Here is a 22314-nt window from a genome sequence, read left to right as displayed (position 1 = left end):
GTTTGGAACCACTCCCTGAAAAAAAACAAAAAAAAAACCCATGTTGGAGAATGGAGCATGACGCTTCAGAGGGAGCCGGGGATGAAAACCCTCGGAAAGATATTCTGGAATGAAACGAAGCGACTGCTGGACTGGAGATAGGGAGCGACAAAGGAACAAGATGTCTTGCGTGTCGGAGGCCGGAGTGGGGGCTCTCCCCCGGGCCAAATGGATGGCTCCGTCGGCTGGAACACGAGGCTACCTTCCTGCACCCGCTGCTCCCCGGGGTCGGATGAGCGTACGCCCAGGTCGGCGCCGGCCGTTGCGCTCGCCTCTCCGGGTGAGTCCGAAGGCGGGCGCGGGATTTTTGAAATCGCACCTCTTGGGGACGGAGGTGAACTCAAATGGCTGCTGAAAGACAAACGAGGCCGTTATTTAACGGTTCCCGACTTACTCTGATTTTGGCGCGGGCGGCCTCCACCCCTCCTGGCTGCCCTGCGATGGACACCTGTTCACGTTGAGAAACAACATGCGTTAGAGAGTGAAACCCAAGCACCGGCCAAAGACACAATAGCAGCTCAGACCATCAAATAATAATAATAATTAAAATAATAATAATTAAAATAATAAAAAATAAAATAATAATAATAATTCAAATAATAATGATAATAATAATTATTATTATAATAACAACAACCTTTATAGCAGCTTTCATACACAACATGCAATTCAAAGTGCTTTACATTAATAGAAGGCAATCGAGACATAGATATATTTAATTTCGATGCAGTGAGATTAAACCTTCACCTAATCACAGCAAAACACAAAAGGTGCCTTCGATCAGGATCTTCCGAAATGTACTATAATCTTTTTTTTGTTAAACCCCAAAACTGCACGTCTTCTTAATGATAAACCATCTGAACGATTAAAAAAATGGCCGCCACAATTAAAGAAGTTGCCTTTCGGACACATCTGTCCTTGATGGGATGATGTTCATCAACACTAAGAGAAGATGATGATAAGCGCTCTCGTAAAGACTTATTGACGATAGAACAGCAAATATCTTTTCTTCACCCCCCCTTGTTTTTTGAATCCCTTTCTCTCTCACTCAAAATGGAGAGAACCCTAAACTGGAGCACAGCGCCGCTGCTCAGGCCAATTTTAATCAGCGCGGGGGTAAAAAAAAAAAAAAAAAAAAAAAAATCTAAAATTGAGCCCCGTTGTTTGGGACCAGCTGGTATAAAAAGGAAAAAAAAAAAAATCAAAAATCAAAACATATCCATCTGGTTCCGCTCAGAATCCCCATTACTCACACTCACACACACACACACACACACACACACACACACACACACACACACACACACACACACCTTGCCTTGGTGTAGCGTGACAAATGACGCTATAGAGAAACTCTAAGGTGTTTTTCTGCAGATGGATTCTGAACTATGTATGAATTATAATATATAATAAAATTGGATATTCATCCAGGGAGTCGGTGAGAAAATAAAATAAATGTTGGATTAAACATACATACTGCGCACACACACACACACACACACACACACACACACACACACACACACACACACACACACACACACACACACACACACACACACACACACACACACACACACACACACACACACACACACACACCTTGTCTAAGCCTTGTCAATGATGTGTGGTTAATACCAAATATTGCTTCGGGCAAAAGCGGCTGCTAAACGACTGATATAATGTAAATAATGGATATAATATAAATAAATGATTCGCTTTCCAGGTGAAAATAATCACATTTTAGGTGGGCGTGATGAGGGCCCTGCTGCGCTCACTGACACTCTCCGCTGTAAAAGCTTTCACACTATAGAAGCAGCGACGTCTCCTCTATGGTAATTACAGCAGATTCCCACTGCTCCTACGGTCGAAGCGCGGCCAAAATCACACAAAGCGCAGCTTCCTGTGCGGGTGAGCCAATCAAAGCAGACAGCTACCGGTTCAAACCGCAGCGGGACCAGATGGTAAATTAACTGGACGGCGTCCACGCATAGCCGAGAGAAACAGAGGGCGGGGCCGCTCTGTTTGAACCGGGCGGAGAGAGGAACGAGATACAGCACGGGAACATCATTAGCTCATCGCGCCCCAACGGGTTTGGACGACATTTCGGCGGACACGCCGGCCCACCGGCGTCCGATCGCCGAGTCGACTACGAACCTGGTTGCTCTTCTCTGCCTGGTTGTTCCGGTTGGAGTCGGGGAAGTGGATGTGGCAGCCCGTCTCCTCCATCACCTTCTTGATGTTATTGCCGCCTTTGCCGATGACGTGGGAGTGCTCCGTGTGCGACACGTCCATCTTCAGGGTGACCCTGTTGCTCTGTGCCGCCGGAGGGGCGGGGCGGGGCGCGGGAGAGGGGGAGAAATGAACAAATGATGAATAACAAACGTTGCACTTTTTGGTTAAGGTGCTGGAATGCGTACTAGGATCGCAACGTAATCCCATTACACAGATTACACCGATTGGAATTTCCTGAATCACCCCCTGGGGATCGATAACCGTGTTATCTTAGGTCACCAAGCGCGGAAAAAGCCAAGGCTTCGTGTTCTCTCCCTTTTCGGAGCCCTCCCCTCGCCGCTGAAATGACTGCGCGCCTTCTCAGTGACGGGAATTGGAGCGAAAACGAAAATGCCTCTGGTTTGAATTGTGGTATCTCTGCCCCGGTACAAACCATTTTTTGGCGACGCGGCGTGAGCTCCACGGTGGTTAACGGCCAAGGACGGAATGATGGCACTCAATGTAAATATTTGTGTAACCGACGCCATTAGAGGTCGTAAACATTTGCAGAGGCGTCCATCAACCAATTAGCCCGCCTACTCTTTCGGGGGTTTAAGGCCGTTTAAGACAATTCAACAAAACCTCCGTCCAATCTCTCCCCTATTGAGTAAAGTATAAGTACTTACTATGCAGGTAAGTACGATACATTTAGTGTAGGGCCAAGGTACATATTAGATAGAAACATGTTATAGGTTATGAACTAGATGGTTAGGTGCTGGAATAGGTCCAACCCTTCATTTTAATGATCCACAGACTCTCTCTCTCTACTGGTAAGTATGAGGTGAGTTGGGGTCAAAGGTCGGCTTAGGGTTTTATAACTTCTTGAAATGTCGACTGACGCAGGGGAACGGACACTGTCAAAAAATAAATAAACACGTGGATCAATTAAACCAGATAGACCGTCGAAACGAATGACCCCGTAAATTCAAATTTACGGCTATTCCGTGACCTTCAAGGCCTAATACTTTCAAGACTTTATAAGGACCTGCAGACACTGCTGCGTCTTTGTTCCGAGCGCCTTCAAACAATCCAGACAAGACAAGTTGCTCCGTCTCCCCTCTCTGCTCCTCTGCACTATAAATGGAGTGTCATTTAAAAATGGTCCGGGCAGCACAGCCTCCCCTTTTTGGTTTGTTTGGAGAGTCGTGTCCAATCATAAATCCACCCTTTGTACATGGCATAATTATGTAGAAAAGAGAAACAGATGAGCATCAAAAGACGCTTTCTTAACTATTGCAGCTTTTGATTAAAAATAAATAAGCTTAAGCACGCAATTACAGTCATATATAAATATATATTTATATTTGAAAGGAAAAAATGGCGGTATGATGGTGGAACCACGTGGAAAACACAGCAGAGAAAGCCGATCACGCGCCGTCCTCGTGTGTGGACGGAGCGGCTTCCTTTTCGAGAGCAGGGATGTGGATGGGCCCGTCCACAAGGGGGCGCTGAAAGGGGTCGCCATGGAAACAGAACCGTACCATACCGAACGGGCTCGATTGGAGCCGGGATTCAGACTCAAGAGGAAGGCAAACTTCCATCGCACCGTACCTTTGTGTCCAGCACGGACATGATCCTGTCCTTGGCCTCCCTCACGTTCTCCCGCTTTCCACACACCTTGATGTGGGGGTCTGTGGAGGACGATTGAAAGAGACAAAAAACAGTCAGGGGAGCGTTTAAAACGGTGAAAAAAGTGAAGAGGAGGAGGAGGAGGAGGAATGGCAACACACGGTGCCAGAAAACCCACTTAACCAAAACACGACATAAGCAGCCCTGCACTCGTCAAAAAACTGCAGCGCATCGCACGGGGCAACGTGACGGTAATTGCCGCTCTGAGATCTGCCGACTGTCATTAAAGTCGGCTTGGAAACGGGAGGGGGGGGGGGGGGTGGGGGCGGCCGCTGTTAAAACCATATTTAGACAGTCAGCCGACGAAAGGTCATGGGGAATCATCAGCGCTTTGGCTTCTCCTGGGGAAAAAACAAAAAACAAAAAACAAAAAAAACAACCAAAAAATAAAAAAGGGCTTTGACTAATCCCGCTGACGATTCTCCGAACGGCTCCACCGCGACGGGAGGGATCCGAGGGCGTGACCACGTCACTTTGGACGTTAGGCAGAACATGCGAACGGAGACGCAGCAATGGCGTCAGCAATTATTATTATTATTATTATTATTATTATTATTATTAATAATAATAATAATAATAATAATAATAATAATGTATTTATTATTTTTGTATTTTTACCCCCGCAGGTCCCCCGGCCGAACTCCACCACAAGCCAACAGCGGTGTCTGCAAAGCGCGGTGTCATCCTACATCTGGCTCGGCCGCGCGCCCCCCGGGGGAATGCAAACAATGAGACGCACGCACGGCGAGAGTGTCCGCCTCCACGTGCACTCGTAGAAAACGCGCCGCTTTGCACCGTCACCACCCCGCCTCTCCCCCCTCTCCCCCGCGTACGGATGAGCAGGAAGTGAGATAAGTCCCATTCCAGGAATACCCCCCTCCCTCCCCAACAGGCTAAACCCCTCTTCAGTTTACAGCACTGCCCTCGGAGGACTCCATTGTTGTCTCTTTGCGTCGTCTTTTATTTTTTCCCCCCTCCTCCAAAAACTTGAAAGATGAAGACCAAGCACGAACAGAGCTGGTTTTAGTCTTGGCTATGGCAGCTCAGTGCAATTCCCATCGAATCGCCCACAAACAGCAACTGCAACAACTTAAATAAACACAAACAGCCCCGAACGAGGCCAATACTACGATGAGTGAAGAAGGACGTGGAGCCAGCCCCCGATGCAGCCCAGTTGCACCGTGGAACGTCAGCCTGTTTAATAGGCGGGGGGGGGGGCTGGCTGGGAAAGTGATGTGGATTTGGTTAGGGCGACACAGGGGACGGGCGTCCTCGACACCCTCGGAAAGGAGGAGACGCACGGCATCGCATGGGAGGCGAACGGCGGCACCGACCTCAATGATAAGAAGCTGCAAAAGACAAACAAAAAAAAAAAAAACCAAAAAACCCCTTCCTTATACAAACTGCGTTACATCACACAGAGGGGGCAGGAGGGCGCCTGGTCCGAGACGGGAAAACAAAGGGGGGAGGAAAAGCGCGAAGGGTCAGGAATCCTTCACAGGCTTTTTCTGTTCCCAGAAAAACGTCCAAACGTACAGCTGTTGCGGTGGATGGAGCGGCCCGGGCCGCCGCCTCTGACCACTTGAGGGCGCCTGGTCCCTCCACTGCCCCCGCTGTAACCTGTGCTCACGGCACATCTGGCAAACATTAAGGGCCCAAATGAGTGTTGCAGAGTCGTGATGTGGAACATCGGCTGTGTGTGTGTGTCTGTGTGTGTGTGTTCTCACGGGATGATTGATTGTGGAATATAAAAAAATAAAATAAAAAAATAAAAAACAGAACACCTTAAAAGTCCTAATCAGACATGCCGCACCTGTGAAAACAGACAACAGCGGGCGCTTCCCCTCACGCGTGCCGTCGCCCCTGGCGGCGGGAGAAACACCGGGCCCTGGCGTTCGTATCGGGCGGAGCCCTACACAGAACACTTTTCCACGCGAGGCTCACGTCTGAAAAGGCCACGGGATGGAACGAACCCGGTTGGCATCCTGATCCGGCGCGGCGTTCCCAGATTAATCCCGCGGTCCTGGGATGTGACGTTTCGAGGCTTCGATCAGGTCCCGATTTGAGACGGACAGGTGCTTCAAGGTGATCTGACCTTGTGTCGGTCGCGCTTCACTCCGACACGGCGTCACCGCGCCCGGGTCCAGTTTTTAACTCGTTTCGCTTGTTTGGGGTCGTTCTATAAAACCCGCACGTCGCCTGTTTATCAGTCATAAGATACAACATGGAATATGGAAACGCCGAGAGACCTTCCATGTTTGGTGGTTTTTCCTCCCTCTCGAGGCCTTTTAACAACTCGCCTACGGTCAGGTTACAGCGCCGGCGACGGGGCTTGACGTTTGTCAAAAATCCACTGGGTGTTGTTGCCGCGCCACACAATTCAGACCTCTCTCCTTCTCCAAATTGAATATACATTATATAGATAGATATGGCTGGATAGTGTCTGCTTACTTTTAAAAAAAAAAAATTGAAATGGTGTAGTTTGCTTACTTGGCAAAATAAATTAAATAAAAAAAACAAAAACATAAACAATCTTGTCATCCGTCCCTTGAAATAAAAAAAAAAGAAAGAAAATAAAGTAAAATAAAGTAAAATAAATAAATAAAATAAAGTCCTTGTTGAAGAAACATAAAATGACGCGTTCCTTATTTTAGCGATAGTTTAAGTGACGTTTTTTTGTTTAAAATAATAGGAACTGCGTCCATTTTCCAAGGATCAGCGCCATTGAGAGCCTATCTGCAGCGATAACCCCTCGCTTCGGGTGATAAAAAATAACAATAAATCGGAGTAAACAAACAGATAACAAGGATGACCGAGCGCGGGCCCGCGTCGTCAAAGTGTCCACGAGCGCACAAATCCCTCACGCCTTCCTCGTTTCTTGGGAATTTTTCCCACCCCGGATGGGGAAACAAACACAAAACCAAAACAAAACACACATTTTCGGGATTACGAAGGACGCCTTGGAACAAACCCCTCGGCCGGTGCGAACACCCGCCGCTGAGGTCTCGTGCCTCGGCGACATCTCCTCCCTGAGCGTTGGCGCTAGCGCTAGCACGAGCCTAGAGAAACGAATGGGAATCGCCACAACGTGGATCTAGTGCTCCTGAGAAGACGTTGAGGCTGATTAATGGCGCCGTCGTCGGAATCCTCCACCCTCCACCACCCCCCCCCCCCCCCCCCGCGACCGAATCCCAAACCCTCAGTTTGTTAAGGAAGGCATGGTCCCGTCCACATGTGTTTTCATCTCCTGCGAGCTGCAGCAACACACACACACACACACACACACACACACATGGGAGAAAAAAAAAAAAAAAAAAGAAGCCAAACACGAGCACGCTGGTGAGATAGAGCCTGCGAGCCATTAGCGAGACGCTCTTCGAACACGTCGCATCAACACTCCACCCCCTAAAACCCCAACGGTTTTGTGAATGAGGCAGATGGGGGTGCGGGGGGTGTGGGTGGGGCGGTGGGGGGTGCGGGAGGAAAACAGTGACGTTCACTCGTCAAATATTTTCTTCCCGCAAAGGAAAAGGCAAGAGGAAGTTACGCAACGCCGATGGACTCCACATCTGGCTTGAAGACGCGTGCTGGCAGCCCTCCTGGGGACAACAATGTAGGCACGGCTACACCTAGCTACACCCCCCGCTCCGGGAAACGCTCGAAAATAGCCCAGATCATTTATTATTATTATTTTTTTTTTTATTGGCAACAAAGCGACGGAACCGGTCGGCCCGTAAAAAAAAAATAAATAAATAAAAATAAATAAAAACCACGACGTGGCTAATCGCGAGCGGCTCCCCGCGCCCGCCCCCGGGCGGCGAGAGGGGGAGCCCAAAATGGACGCTGCCGTAGGCGGCGGGAACCGCCAGCGCGCGCATTCTATTTTTAGGTGGTCAATTAAAATCGCAGAAGGCTGGCGCCCCCGGCGTGACCTCGAAGGAAGCTTTCGCTCGACGTTCCCGAGAACATTCTTCTGGTTTAAAAACAACACCGGCTCCGGCTCCGGCTCCAATCATTAAGCGGACGGGGGCGGGCGGAGGGGGGAAACAAACAGTTTAGCTCTTGTTTTGGGAGATGCACTCATTGAAATAGTCTTCTTCTCCACACCCACCTCTTCCCTCAAAAAACAAAAAACAGAAGGCGGGACATATTTTGCGGGAACCCCCCCCGCCCCAGCCCGCCCCAGCCCGCCCGCCCGCCCGCCAAAATGAGCGCCGCCGTCCGGAGCTGAATGGAAAGTTACCGGAGGAGGAGTTTTGGGAAACTGTTGTTGGCTTCAGTTATCTAGGACGTGTGGCTTCAGGGGGGGGGGCGGTCACCTTTTTTGGACTTGGCTCCGATTTTCAGCTTGGAAGGCCAGGCTATCTGCGTCTTGGTCTCGTCCATCACCTGGAAGAGATGGAATACGGTTAAAAAAGATCAACAACGGATATGGAAATGTATTTGAAACAACCGTCAAACTTGTAGCGAACCCGTAAATCCTCGATTCCGACTGCAAGCCGCTTATTTCTAAATAACGGCTGTTGTCACGGACAACTACATGCTAATGCTAACACTAGCTAGCCGTGACGCTACAGAGAAACCACAATGAAGACGTGATAAGACTTGAAAGCAGATGCCGCATGTCCACTTTCAAATTAATAACAGCAAATATTCATAAACGTTCACCTTCATACGTACGCAGCTTAATGTTTTTCTAGTTTTTATTTTTTTTATTTTAGGGCGAATAGCTTGCTGGCGGTGTAAGCTACGATGCTGTGTATTTTTCATAGTGGAGACCAAGAAGTAGTGCTGGGCGATATGGTCAAAAATGTTATCACAATGTTTTTTTTTTATATTGATCAATAATTATCACAATATATATTTATTAATAATAATAATAATAAAAAATAATAATAATAATACAAAAAAATTATATATAATAAGGATCAATTTACAGTTTTAAGTGTTTCTCATGGCTTTACATAAATGTAAAGACACTGAATAAATCAAATAAAATATAAGTAAACAAAAAAAGAGATAATAAATAAATAATAAATAAGATATAACCCTGCACCCCCACCCCCCTCTCCTGCCCGGCCTGAGAGGGAAAGAGAGGGGGGGAAGCACCGGTGCGCCTGGACCCCAACACTGGTCATACGATTGGTTGTTCATGTCACATGGTTGTTCCTCTGCCGTACGATTGGCTGTTCGTGTCACATGGTTTTTCCTCTTCCGTACGATTGGCTGTTCGTGTCACATGGTTGTTCCTCTGCCGTACTATTGGCTGTTCATGTCACATGGCTTTTTTTTTTCCTTCTGTTCGATTGGCTGTTCCTGTCACATGGTTGTTCCTCTGCCGTATTATTGGCTGTTCGTGTCACATGGTTGTTCCTCTGCCGTACTATTGGCTGTTCATGTCACATGGCTTTTTTTCAACTGTTCGATTGGCTGTTCGTGTCACGTGGTTGTTGCTCTGCCGTACAATTGCCTCCTCGTCTGGTATCTTTTTTGGTAGAGGAAAACTGACTCAAAAAACTGTATCAAAAACAAATCTCATAATTTTATCATCGTTATCGTGAAAGATTTTATCGTGAAAACGATTGAGATCCTTTTAACGCTCAGCCCTACCGAGACCCTTTTTTCCCGAATCTATATTGAGTCTCAATGCGTTCTTTATTTAGCAAGTAGCCATGTAATAAACATCGATATTTCATCCAGAAACAACGTCACAAAGTCATCCACACACTTTGCGTCGGAGCACGTTTGAGCCGACTTCATTGCATTGCGAACGCGCGTCACGTGATACGCTGGGCGCCGCCCAACAGCGCCACGCGAGCCCATCGAGCGAGCCCGGACGCCCAGTCGCTCAGAAAACCCCGCTGTGTTTTTGTTTTATTCTGAATTCTCGTTACGTGGCTTTGGCTCGGTCCGCGGCGTGGACAATGCTTCACTGTAACCTCTACCGCCATGCTGACTTTGGAAGGCAACACCGCAGCAAGGTCACAGCTGTCAGCAATTACACACAAAGACCTCGCACACTGAACGGGTGGAAACACAACACAAAAGAACGGAGAGAGGGCAAACGTCTGCCGTGCGCCGTGCAGGAGGCTACGGGGAGCGGAGAAGTCCAAAAAAAAAAAAAAGGGGGTGGGGGGGGAGGGCGAGTCGACGGGGTTCAAATGTGCCTTCCGATGTACTGTATGCTTACAGTATTAATGGCTCCAGACACGTTTCTGCTCGACGCCCCCCGAAGCCCCCGAACCGAAGGGGGAGACAAAAAATAAATAAAAAAATACAATCTCCGAAAAAAATCCGGCTAGTGCACTTGGCTTCGGAACACGTGAAAAGTGTCAGAAGCAATCCGGAGCAGAGCACTTTGACAAGTCTACTCGCCGTAACGAGGAGCATATGTTGGGGACGCCGACGTACAGTACTGAAGGGCCTCCCGGCGACGACCGGGAGAAAAAGAAAGGAGATCAAAGCCCCTCGAGAAGATGGGGGACGGCGTTCCAGTGAAATTAGCCGCGCGGCACCACCTCCAGCGGCTGTTCGTCCGGGAGTCCACGGCACCGACGGGATGAGCCCGTTGGTCGGAAGTAGGGATACGCAGAGGGAGCCGGTGCACGTCGACAAGGATGTAGCGTTTGAGACACATGAAACACATGGCACCTCAGACGTTTCTGATGAAAATGTGTTGCAAGTTCCCCCCCCCCCCCCCCCCCCACCCCTTCGACTGACCCCGAACCAGGAATCTAAATGGGCGTCGCTCAGTAAGATCAATGGAGGCGCCGGACCGGGCCCTCGTCGCTGAGCGATACTTAACCAGGACTCGGATAAGATAAGACTTTATTGATCACAGCCGGGAAATCCAGTTGTTGCAGCGGCAGGGAAAGAGTGCGAGCCAAGGAAGGGACGAGAAAGTAAGACGGAGACAAAAACAACACGCGCTCACGTCTGCGAGCAAAGTCAACACGGTTGACTAGGTTAGGTTGACCAAGCGGGAGGCAACCTGCCCGCCGTCTCTAAGAAACGCTTTGTTCTAGTTAAGCCGGAAAAACGTTGGCTGCTGATGGAATCTGTCCTTATTCTGCACCGTCTTGTTTTCCTAGGGCCCGTCATGTTTGTTGGTTTTGACTCTTGCCGTTGAGGGGGTGGAGGGGGTTGGGGGCGGTGTTCGAAGGAGTAGAAGCTCGACATGGCGGCCACGTGAGCTCCGCCGGGGCCCCCGCGTCCACCCGTACTGCTCAGGCTACTCCAAGGGGGGGGGCAGAGTATTATGCAAGCAGCTACGTAACTCATAGGGGTACGTATGGCTAGAACACTATGTTCCCTACATATTCACTGCAAAATGAGATATTAGGGTCATTATCACCGCTACATCATACTGTACTACACCCCACCCAGTACTGCATACCTAGCAGAATGAGTGTTCACTTACGACCGTTTTGACCCCAGCAGGAAAAAGAAAAACACGTGCACACGCGCGTGCACGCACACGCACACACACACACACACACACACACACACACACACACACACACACACACACACACACACACACACACACACAGTATATCTACATACATATGAATACCACCCTGTTTTCTTGCATTGGGGGGCATAAATCACAAAAGGGAAATGCCTAAATTCCTCCATATGTTTTCTCTGGAAGTAGCCCGGCCTGTTTTTCATCCTCTACAAGTGAGTTTGACAAGTTATCCGCTGGCAGTTCTAAACACCTGTACATCAGCGCGGCGCTCACCACGCCGCCGCACACTCTGAGGAACCACGGCGGTGGAACGGAAGCCCCCCCAAAAAAAACCATTTTCTAAAACGTGAGGCCATCACATATAAATAGGTGCATCCTAGACCATAAACACCATGGGATGCCAAACTGGGACGGCACCAGATCCAAGCTCCAAAGAAAAACCGACCTTCTACAGAAACGTAAAGAAGGGGGTTTTTTTTAATCCGGGCAGCTGGAATCTCGACTTGATGCAATGATTAAAATTCAAAGCAGAGACTCCCCCTCCAGGGGAAAGAGAGTACGTTAACGGATTCAACATTCTGTACAAATCTCATAACCGTTCTACGCCGAGAGAGAAGAAAAAAAAGTTATACACTCGTATAACAAATGTCTCCGGTTGAAGTTGTTTTGCATTTTTCCTTCTCCCTTAATCTCCTGGCCAACAGGGGGAAAAAAAAAAGGTTTTAGACTAATATCTGTCTGTAATAGCAGAGAACCATCCTGCCAAGCAGTCATTCTCATGAAATCCCCTTGGCTGAGGCGTTGCACTCACTTCCAGCGCAAAGAACCCAAAAGAACTGCATCCTCTATTTACATACAAAATAAAATTATATTATATACACATTCCACACGCCTAAATCAATACCCTTCCAGATGCTGACATATAATGAAGTGTTTGTTTTTGCGACTTTGATTGGGTTGCGCCATTTTTACCCGGCTGGATTTCAAGCAAAACAATCGGCCCGTAAAAAGATTTGAGAGGTGATGCTGACGTTGAGCAGGTACGGTTGAGAGAAAGAAAAAAAACAAAACAAAACAAAACACGACTCCGGCACATTCGACGTGGAGCACCGTTTTTCGCGGGGGGGTTCCACTCCGTCTTCCGCTTCCTCCGCCCGCTCGCTGGAACCCTTCGCGAGAAAGTGGATGCCGGGCTTCAGTTTCCAGCGCGCCGGTGATCTGTCATCATCATCATCATCATCATCATCATCCTCATCATCATCGGTTCCCCGCGCGCCCCTGGAACTCGTCCCATCCTCCCCCCTGCATTATCACAGTGGTCTACTTCCATAGATATGGCTTTCCTCGCAATAAAATAAAATCTAGCATCCCAGACCCACCGGTGCCAAACGCTGCTCTCGCTTCAGCCATCAACCGACCGGCCAGCCGAGGGGTTTTGCAATCTTTATCATATTCCCTTCCACCCCTCCTGCATTCCTCCTGCTACGTACACGCCAGAGCATCGTGAGGCGGCTCCAGGATCAAAACGACCCCCTGCAGCCGGAGCGTATTATCTCACCCATCAACAACAGTCAGATGGCGATACCATCAGCTGTGCTTCAAAAAAACAACTAAAAACAACCACACTTTTTTGGAACATTCAGTTCCGATGCCGAGATCCCCCCAAATCACACGCAATGCAATCACTTAAAAGACGATAAGAAACGCATCCGCTCACGGAGAAAACGGACACAACACCGCACTTTTGGAGATCTATAACATCAATGGCACCGCTTGGCTTACCGGGGACAGTGAAAACACGCCCCGCAAATGTTCAAACGAAATTGCCGCACGAAATTGCCGGCTGAAACTCGCCAGCGGCTTTATGCTCCGTGTAAAGCACATCCGGAGAACAATACGACGTATTCCTGTACCTGGTGAGGAAACGTGCATCGATGGGTAGCGGCAGTGATGGAAAATGCGCTTAAAGTGCTGAGCCCCCAAATAAAGTTGAAACAAAACAATGGAGCTTGCAACGAAAAGAAAAGAAATCCTAGTCCTATATCGATATAGGTAAATGCAGTTTTACGTTATTTTTCCAGAAGATTTGTGCTTCACGGTGTATTGGATTCTTGCTGCCGCCGCGACTTTCTCTCTATAGGGTTTTGTTCGAAGGACCTTGTTTCCTGTCCAGCGCTGCTGTTCTTGGCACATGGGAATGATTCCTCGCAGACCACACACCATTTTAAAGGGTGGACGGCGTTTATTTTTATGAAGGGGCCGGCGAATACCTCTCAAATGGGTCGAGATATTTGCACAAATTAGGTTAGCTTTACATTGTACGCGCCGCCGTTTCTTCTGTGTGCCGCCGCGCCCCGTTTCAAAGGGTGCGTGCGCTCGCATCAAGGTCCACGGCTGTGATGGCTTTCATGGCCGGACCTTGGGTGGAGATCAGGGGCTATAAATACAAGGATCTGCTACAGGTTGACAGACGCAGGGCCTTAAGTGAAATCAAACAGGAAGTCATTTGGGCGATGTCATGAAAAGCAGCACATGTGCTTGACGCACGTGACGCTGGGCTGGTGTGTGTGTGTGTGTGTGTGTGTGTGTGTGTGTGTGTGTGTGCGCGTGTGTGTACATGTGCGTGCGTGCACGGCACGACAGCAATCACCATGGCAGGACTAGGACCTGCTTCCTGCCCTGTGCTGCAATGCTGCAGCTGTTGTTACAGCTGGAATGTGAGCGTGAGTGTGTGTGTGTGTGTGTGTGTGTGTGTGTGTGTGTATGTGTGTATGTGTGTGTGTGTGTGTGTGTGTGTGTGTGTGTGTATGTGTGTGTGTGTGTGTGCAAACTAAACTGCAGACAGGTCATGCCCATGATGATCTATGGTTCTGACTAAAAGCACGTTACAATTGACTGCACACACCCACAAAAATCCTCACCCTCACTAGGCTAAAATCTCCACCTCGAGGCTAGAACCTTGAACTTGATGCTAAAACCTCCACCTTGATGCTAAAACCTCCACCTTGAGGCCAAAACCTCCACCTTGATGCTAAAACCTCCACCTTGAGGCCAAAACCTCCACCTTGAGACTAGAACCAGCACCTTGAGGCTAGAACCAGCATCTTGATGCTATAACCTTGAACTTGATGCTATAACCTCCACCTTGAGGCCAAAACCTCCACATTGAGACTAGAACCAGCACCTTGAGGCTAGAACCAGCACCTTGAGGCTAGAACCAGCACCTTGAGGCTAGAACCAGCACCTTGATGCTATAACCTTGAACTTGATGCTAAAACCTCCACCTTGAGGCCAAAACCTCCACCTTGAGACTAGAACCAGCACCTTGAGGCTAAAACCAGCACCTTGATGCTATAACCTTGAACTTGATGCTAAAACCTCCACCTTGAGGCCAAAACCTCCACCTTGAGACTAGAACCAGCACCTTGAGGCTAAAACCAGCACCTTGATGCTAAAACCTCCACCTTGAGGCCAAAACCTCCACCTTGAGGCCAAAACCTCCACCTTGAGACTAGAACCAGCACCTTGAGGCTAGAACCAGCACGTTGATGCTAAAACCTCCACCTTGAGGCCAAAACCTCCACCTTGAGACTAGAACCAGCACCTTGAGGCTAGAACCAGCACCTTGATGCTATAACCTTGAACTTGATGCTATAACCTCCACCTTGAGGCCAAAACCTCCACCTTGAGACTAGAACCAGCACCTTGAGGCTAGGTCCAGCACCTTGATGCTAAAACCTCCACCTTGAGACTAGAACCAGCACCTTGAGGCTAGAACCAGCACCTTGATGCTAAAACCTCCACCTTGAGGCCAAAACCTCCACCTTGAGGCCAAAACCTCCACCTTGAGACTAGAACCAGCACCTTGAGGCTAGAACCAGCACCTTGATGCTATAACCTTGAACTTGATGCTATAACCTCCACCTTGAGACTAGAACCAGCACCTTGAGGCTAGAACCTTGAACTTGATGCTAAAACCTCCACCCTGAGGCTAGAACCTCCACCCCGATGCTAGAACCTCCACCCGAGGCTAAAACCTCCACATTGATGCTAAAACCTCCACCTTGAGGCCAAAACCTCCACCTTGAGACTAGAACCAACAGCTTGATGCTATAACCTTGAACTTGATGCTAAAACCTCCACCTCGAGGCTAGAACCTCCACCTTGAGACTAGAACCTCCACCTTGATGCTAAAACCTCCACCTTGAGGCCAAAACCTCCACCTTGAGGCTAGAACCAGCACCTTGAGGCTAGAACCAGCACCTTGAGGCCAAAACCTCCACCTTGAGACTAGAACCAGCACCTTGAGGCTAGAACCAGCACCTTGAGGCTAGAACCAGCACCTTGATGCTAAAACCTCCACCTTGAGGCCAAAACCTCCACCTTGAGGCCAAAACCTCCACCTTGAGACTAGAACCAGCACCTTGAGGCTAGAACCTTGAACTTGATGCTAAAACCTCCACCCTGAGGCTAAAACCTCCACATTGATGCTAAAACCTCCACCTTGAGGCCAAAACCTCCACCTTGAGACTAGAACCAACAGCTTGATGCTATAACCTTGAACTTGATGCTAGAACCTCCACCTTGAGACTAGAACCTCCACCTTGGGACTAGAACCTCCACCCCGAGGCTCGAACCTCCACCCCGAGGCTCGAACCTCCACGTTGAGGCCCAAAATTCCACCTTGAGGCCAGAACCTCCACCTTGAGGCCAGAACCTCCACCTCCAGGCTAGAACCTTCCGTTTCAGACCAAGTTAGACATGGACAATGTTTGGAAGCATCAATCCAACATCCTACTACTCAAATATATCAAGAGAAAATAATTCCGGGAAGTGAATGCTGATGTTTTAACATACTGGTGACCAAATAAAAAGATTGATATATGATATTGGATCATATTTCTCTCTCCAATAAGGTTATTTACTACCTATTTTACCCTTTCACAATCCCTGGCCACCGCCAGACATGACTAATGACAGGCATTACCTTTTTTCTTCTTCTTCTCCAGAGCAGCGATACAGGGTTGTTTCAAGTCTTTAAACTAATGAATAGATAATGTCTGGCTGGGTATCGGAGTGCCACAGCACTTTTTATAGTATGCCTGGTATTATTTATAGAACCGCAAGCCTCCGGGAAGCAGCAATGGAAGAAGGATGAGGGAGAAACAGGCTTTTGGCTCAAAGGCGTCTTTCAACTCAAGTCTTCTTCGAAGCTCGTCTGCTGTCCAGAGGATCGTCTGTCGTGCCAGCGCCGCGTCCCAAAACCGTCGCAGTCCAGCGGCTGGGTTTTCTCTGAAGCGCACCGAAGAAACGGTTTAACCGTACGCGCCAGGCGTCACCGCTCCAAGAGTGGCCGGAGCAACAAGTGAGACGGTGCCAAAGTTGTGTGTGAGAGCCGGCCCCCGCGGGGGGGGGGGCGGGGTCCCTGTAGTTTGAGCCGCCGAGCACTCGGCGCGGGGCCAACCGCTTGTTCTAGCGGTGCGACAGCGACTGTACATCAAAGGTTTAATAGACTGCAAAAAAATAAATAAAAGGGGGAAACTTAAAAACACAGTGGGTGGGACGACGGGTGGGGGCAGCAGTGAGAAGAGTGCAGCGCAGAGCCTACACAGAGCAGAGGGGAATAAAAAAAAAAAGTTAAAAATTAAGGATGTATAAGAGGTCATGAGCAAAGAGAGAGAGAGAGAGAGAGAGAGAGAGAGAGAGAGAGAGAGAACCGTTGAGAACCACCGGATTCGTTTCCCAGCTGTGACCCTGTGATCGTCGTCGTCCGCCCTTCTTCACGAAAACTAAAAAGGGGGAAAAAAAAATAAAAAAAATAAAAACCCAAACAAGTCTTGGCTCTCCATCAAATAAAGGAAAAAGACAAAGATAACGTTCCTCCCAAGTCAAAGGAAGTCCAGCAGACGGTGAGTAAGAGGGCTTGATCGACCACCGGGCGCGTGAGAGAGAATTCCCTAAATGACTATTTTGACTTGGTCCCGACTGCCGCCTACACACGCCCCGGGGCTGGCCGCGTTGCAAAGTTCACATCAAACCCATCCGCCGCTACGGTAAGACGAGCACAGGGGAGGACAAAATAAATCGTAATGCGAGTTTCCCGGTCCCCGGGGTCCCACAAGCCGACGACGCGATACGAAGTTCTTGTCAAAAAAAATAAAAAACAAGTGACTCACCGTCACCTTTTCCGGCTCCATTCGTCCGGTCACACCGCGGCGATGGTGTCACTTCTATCCCTCGCTTGCCTGTTTACTATGAAAATTCAGTTTCAAAAAAAGTCTAGTGTGTGTGTGTGTGTGTGTCTGTGTGTGTGTGTGTGCCTGTGTCTTTGAATGCACATGGGCCTAATTATACCAGGCAACCCCAGGTGCAGTGGATTTAACGTATTAGGCTTACTAATAAAGTAGGCGTGCGTGGTTTACGAGTATGTTGTGTTGGAAGGCGAGTTTCCATTTCCCTCCACTTCACGGTGCTCCACACACACACACACACACACACACACACACACACACACACACACACACACACACACACACACACACACACACACACACACACACACACACACACACACACACACACACACACACACACCTCATCCTTTTTTCCGACAACAATGCCCTTTTCCAGATCCCGATCCCCGGCGCTCATTTTTGTGACACTAATCGGCAATGCCACGGGCAAGCGCGCGATCAAAGGGAAACTGGACACTAGCCATCCTCACGGAAATTCCACTAGAACAACGCGGCTCCAGCGCTGCTCCCGCACCGCCCCCCTCCGAGGCGGCCAACATCAACGGCCGCACGCTAATGTATTGTGGACTTGTCGGCGAATTTAAGCTGTGGCGACCGCCGTCCTTCTAGTAGAAGAGCGGCGAGGGGATCCGAGGCGGGGAGTTTTAAAAAGCCGTAGCTTCACCGCGTCAGATCACCACGTAGAGTGAGCTCGGAACCTGGATATCCTCAACATTCAACCCAGCCGTTCCTACAACTCACGGCGCCGTAGGTGGGGAAGGAGCCGCATATGCTGTACAGCTTGGGGTTGGATTCCAGGGAGTCTATTCCCTCTGGGTTTGCATTTCTTGGTGATTTTGAAAACTGTTTCGGGGACGGTTAAATTGGCTCCGCTGGCTTTCAAAATGCAGCTTTCGTGACCATTGTGCCAAACGTGTGAAATAGGAAAATAGGAATTCTGAAACAAGCTACCGCTCGTCATCTTGCTCATTACAGCTTATTAACATACCATAAAAAAAAAAAAGTGCAAACCAATGATGAAATGGAATATTTAACGGTGGCAAGTCGTTATCACCAAAAGCCCCAGGAATGTTTGATTTGGGGATGTATTCTTTTTTTAATGATTCACAAATTGACAGCAATATAATTCAACTTATCATTCCTTGTATCCAGACGAGGAGATATATTTGACAATTTTACACATTACGAGTGTGGAGGAAGATAAATGATTTGTGTTGTGTAAAAAATTACTTCTTTTTTTTTTTTCCTCCCTCCCGTTCTTTTTTTTTTTTTTAACACATGCACTTTTTTTTAACCGCCCCATCTTGGATTCCTCCGCTGCAGCTCTTTTTTTTGGAAGGAAAGAAATCGTCAAGTGTGCAAACACACACACACACACACACACACACACACACACACACACACACACACACACACACACACACACACACACACACACACACACACACACACACACACACACACACACACAAATCAGCCACAACATTAAAACCAGTGACAGGTGAAGTAAATAACACATGATCATCTGGTTCCAATGGCTCCTGTCAAGGGGTGGGATGTATGAGGCAACAAGTGAACAGTCAGTTGTTGGAAGTTGATGTGTTGGAAGCAGGAAAAATGGTCAAGCGTAAGGATCTGAGCCACGTTGACAAGGACCAAACTGTGATGTCTAGACGACTGGGTCAGAGCATCTCCAAAACGCCAGGTCTTGTGGGGTGTTCCCTGTATGCAGTGGTTAGTACCTACCAAAAGTTGTCCAAGGAAAGATAACCGGTGAACCGGTTCATGGGACCCAAGTCTCATTGATGCACATGGGGAGCAAAGTCTAGCCCGTCTGGTTCGATCCCACAGAAGAGCTACTGTAGCACAAACTGGTGAAAGAGTGAATGCTGCTGTGATAGAAAGGTGTCAGAACACATAGTGCATCACAGCTTGCTGCGTATGGGAGCGTGCTGAGTGTCTGTGCTGAACCCTGTCCACCACTGAAAGCACCTACAATGGACAAGTGAGCGTCAGAACTGGACCATGGAGCAATGGAAGAAGGTGGCCTGGTCTGATGAATCATGTTTTCTTCTACATCATGTGGATGGTCGGGGGTTAGGGTGATCCGATCAAGCATCTTTGGGATGTGCTGGAACAACAAGCCTGATCCATGGGGGCCCCAAATCACAACTTCCAGGACTTAAAGGATCTGCTGCTAACGTCTTGGTGCCAGATACCACAGGACACCTTCAGAGGTCTTGTGGAGTCCAAGCCTTGACGGGTCACAGCTGTTACCTTTAATTTAATAGCAATCATGTTGGATGACTTTTGGTATTATTGGGGTGATTCTGCAAAACAATATCCCGTTGTAGCCTCGTATCATACCATTCCCATCCCTTTCAACTATTCAGAAGATTCACACTTGTCAACTACATGCACTCAGCGACACAGAGGGGCCCAAAGTGTTGTGTCAGCTGGATAATAGGACCGCATCCCTGGGGAGAATTCACATCACTCTCTGTTTTTCTCTGTTCCAATCTGCAACTGGGACCAATCCGAGCAGCACCTGACATCTGCCTGTTTGCCGTCACTGAGACGGACGGACGCCCGAAAAGGGCTTGAAGGCAAACCAAAGAAAAGTGCAAAACGCAATCCAAGTACAACGTACGCACTCACCTTCTGAAAGAAATCCTCCCCGCCGTTCACTCTCCCCTCGGAGGCAGCTAGAAGGAAAGAGAGAGATAGAGAGAGAGAGAGAGAGAGAGAGAGAGAGAGAAACAATTCATAAAACCACATGGAGCCACTCAATGTTAAATACACATTATAACCATTGCATCGCCAAACCGTGCTTGGGTTATACAATGCCTTGGAAATATTAGGGCATCTCCACTCGGCGGGGTGTTTTCTACGGGTCTCAATTTCTTAGGGTGTTTTGCTTGGCATTCCAGTCGCCGTCGCTCGTTTTTCAGATTTGGAACGAAAGATTCAGAGCAATTTTCTGCAATCCCCGTGATTGGACGACGCTTGCCATCAACAAATTGATGGATTTAGTCAGTAAGTCGGTAGCTGTTAGTGGTCAAACCGCGTACGACCCGGTGCCTCTTTGGAACTTCTCAATAAGGCCTTCGAATAATTGCCGTGAGGCTTTATTGAAAAGTGTGGAACCGATGCATTGTACAACACTATAAACAACGGCGTTCAGAAGCCCTGACGAGCGGGAAATCCAATTTTCCAGTCGTAAAAGGACTACGCGAAGGATCCTCTGCGGCCATCAAGGGGAGTCGAGTCCCAAAGTCCCTCCAACATTCCTTCACACATATTTGCCCTCCAAGAGACACATAATGGCGCTCATCTGTTATACGTGGCTGTGAGCGTCGGGTCGATGATGCATTTCAGATAGAGTTCCCTCATAATCTGCTTTCGGGGGACATTCTGGGTCAGCGGAGGCGGCGCTGCTTATGCAGTGATAAATTCCGGCCTCGACAGAAAGGATAAGAATATTGTGATTAAATGGACCAAACACCGCCCTCCCCCGCCCCCAAAAGAAACCTTATTTAGATCGATGTGCAATAAATTTCTGAGAAGAAACACAACACCGTATGATATTTTGTGTGACCGCAGCACAGGGGGAAATTATAAAACATTCCCTATATCAACAAGACGCTCAGGATTTCAGGAGAACAGGAAGGGGCCTGCGGTCTCCGGGACCTTCCGAAATGTGCTCGCTTTTTTATTTCCTGAAATCGACACGGACGGAAATTGACTCGGAACCCGTGAACTGTAAGAGCGGATCAAAAAATCCAATCGACGCCCGGCGATATTCCATGTGTTGTCAGGCAGAATTCGGAACGTTTGTTCCGTGAAATCGGAGCTTCGCCGCGTGACGACCGTCGTGTGGACGACAATACGACTTTAAGTTTCCATGGCAAATTTAAAAGCCGCCAGCGGCACGTGAATGACGCCGCGAAACAGTGTTTCTGTGTTTCTCAAGCGGACGCCGTGGCCTTCGGCGGCACATTAGTGCCGTCGTCATAAGCCTCTTACTCACGCTTCTCCTTAAACAAGCTCTCGGGGAAACGACTGCAATCCACAGCTGTATTATACAAGCGTCTGCGACTGGGATTAATAGGTGTTATGAAGGGTGGATGAAATGCAGTATTTAGATACTTTAAAGGTATTTTGTTGAATCTCTCATGACATTTATGGACGGTATGTTGACTGAAACCCAGGTTGCCATAGAAATGAAGTCCATTCTGCCCCGAGCATCGTGAGGCGCCAAAGGTTAGAATGTCTGACAATGTTGGACATCAGACATCATTGGAGGCGTGAGGTGGAACAGTCATGTTATACAGCAGCAGTGAGACCAGTTACAAAGGAATGGTTAAGTTTAGGTAAAATGTTATAGATGGTTAAGTTTAGGTAAAATGTTATAGATGGTTAAGTTTAGGTAAAATGTTATAGATGGTTAAGTTTAGGTAAAATGTTATAGATGGTTAAGTTTAGGTAAAATGTTATAGATGGTTAAGTTTAGGTAAAATGTTATAGATGGTTAAGTTTAGGTAAAATGTTATAGATGGTTAAGTTTAGGAATAATGTTATAGACGGTTAAGTTTGGTTTAATGTTATAGATGGTTAAGTTTAGGTAAAATGTTATAGATGGTTAAG

At 48.3% G+C, this 22314-nt stretch overlaps 1 protein-coding gene across 1 annotated transcript in view; it reads right to left on the bottom strand.

Moving 5' to 3' along the window:
• bicc1a (BicC family RNA binding protein 1a) overlaps positions 1-22314 on the bottom strand; it is a 68386-nt gene that overhangs the window by 27995 nt on the left and 18077 nt on the right. The window contains exons 2-6 of the mRNA XM_080016284.1: positions 20326-20372; positions 8262-8331; positions 3865-3944; positions 2197-2355; positions 434-487 (exon numbers count right to left, since the gene is read on the bottom strand). Coding sequence (XP_079872410.1) covers positions 434-487; positions 2197-2355; positions 3865-3944; positions 8262-8331; positions 20326-20372 — 410 coding nt within the window. The remainder of the gene's footprint in view (positions 1-433; positions 488-2196; positions 2356-3864; positions 3945-8261; positions 8332-20325; positions 20373-22314) is intronic.

This window comes from Zeus faber, assembly GCF_960531495.2.
Source record: "Zeus faber genome assembly, chromosome: 16".
In the NCBI taxonomy this organism is placed as follows: Eukaryota; Metazoa; Chordata; class Actinopteri; order Zeiformes; family Zeidae; genus Zeus; species Zeus faber.
The sequence above is the reverse complement of the archived record's forward strand: the minus strand, read 5'-3'. Positions and strand labels throughout refer to the sequence as shown.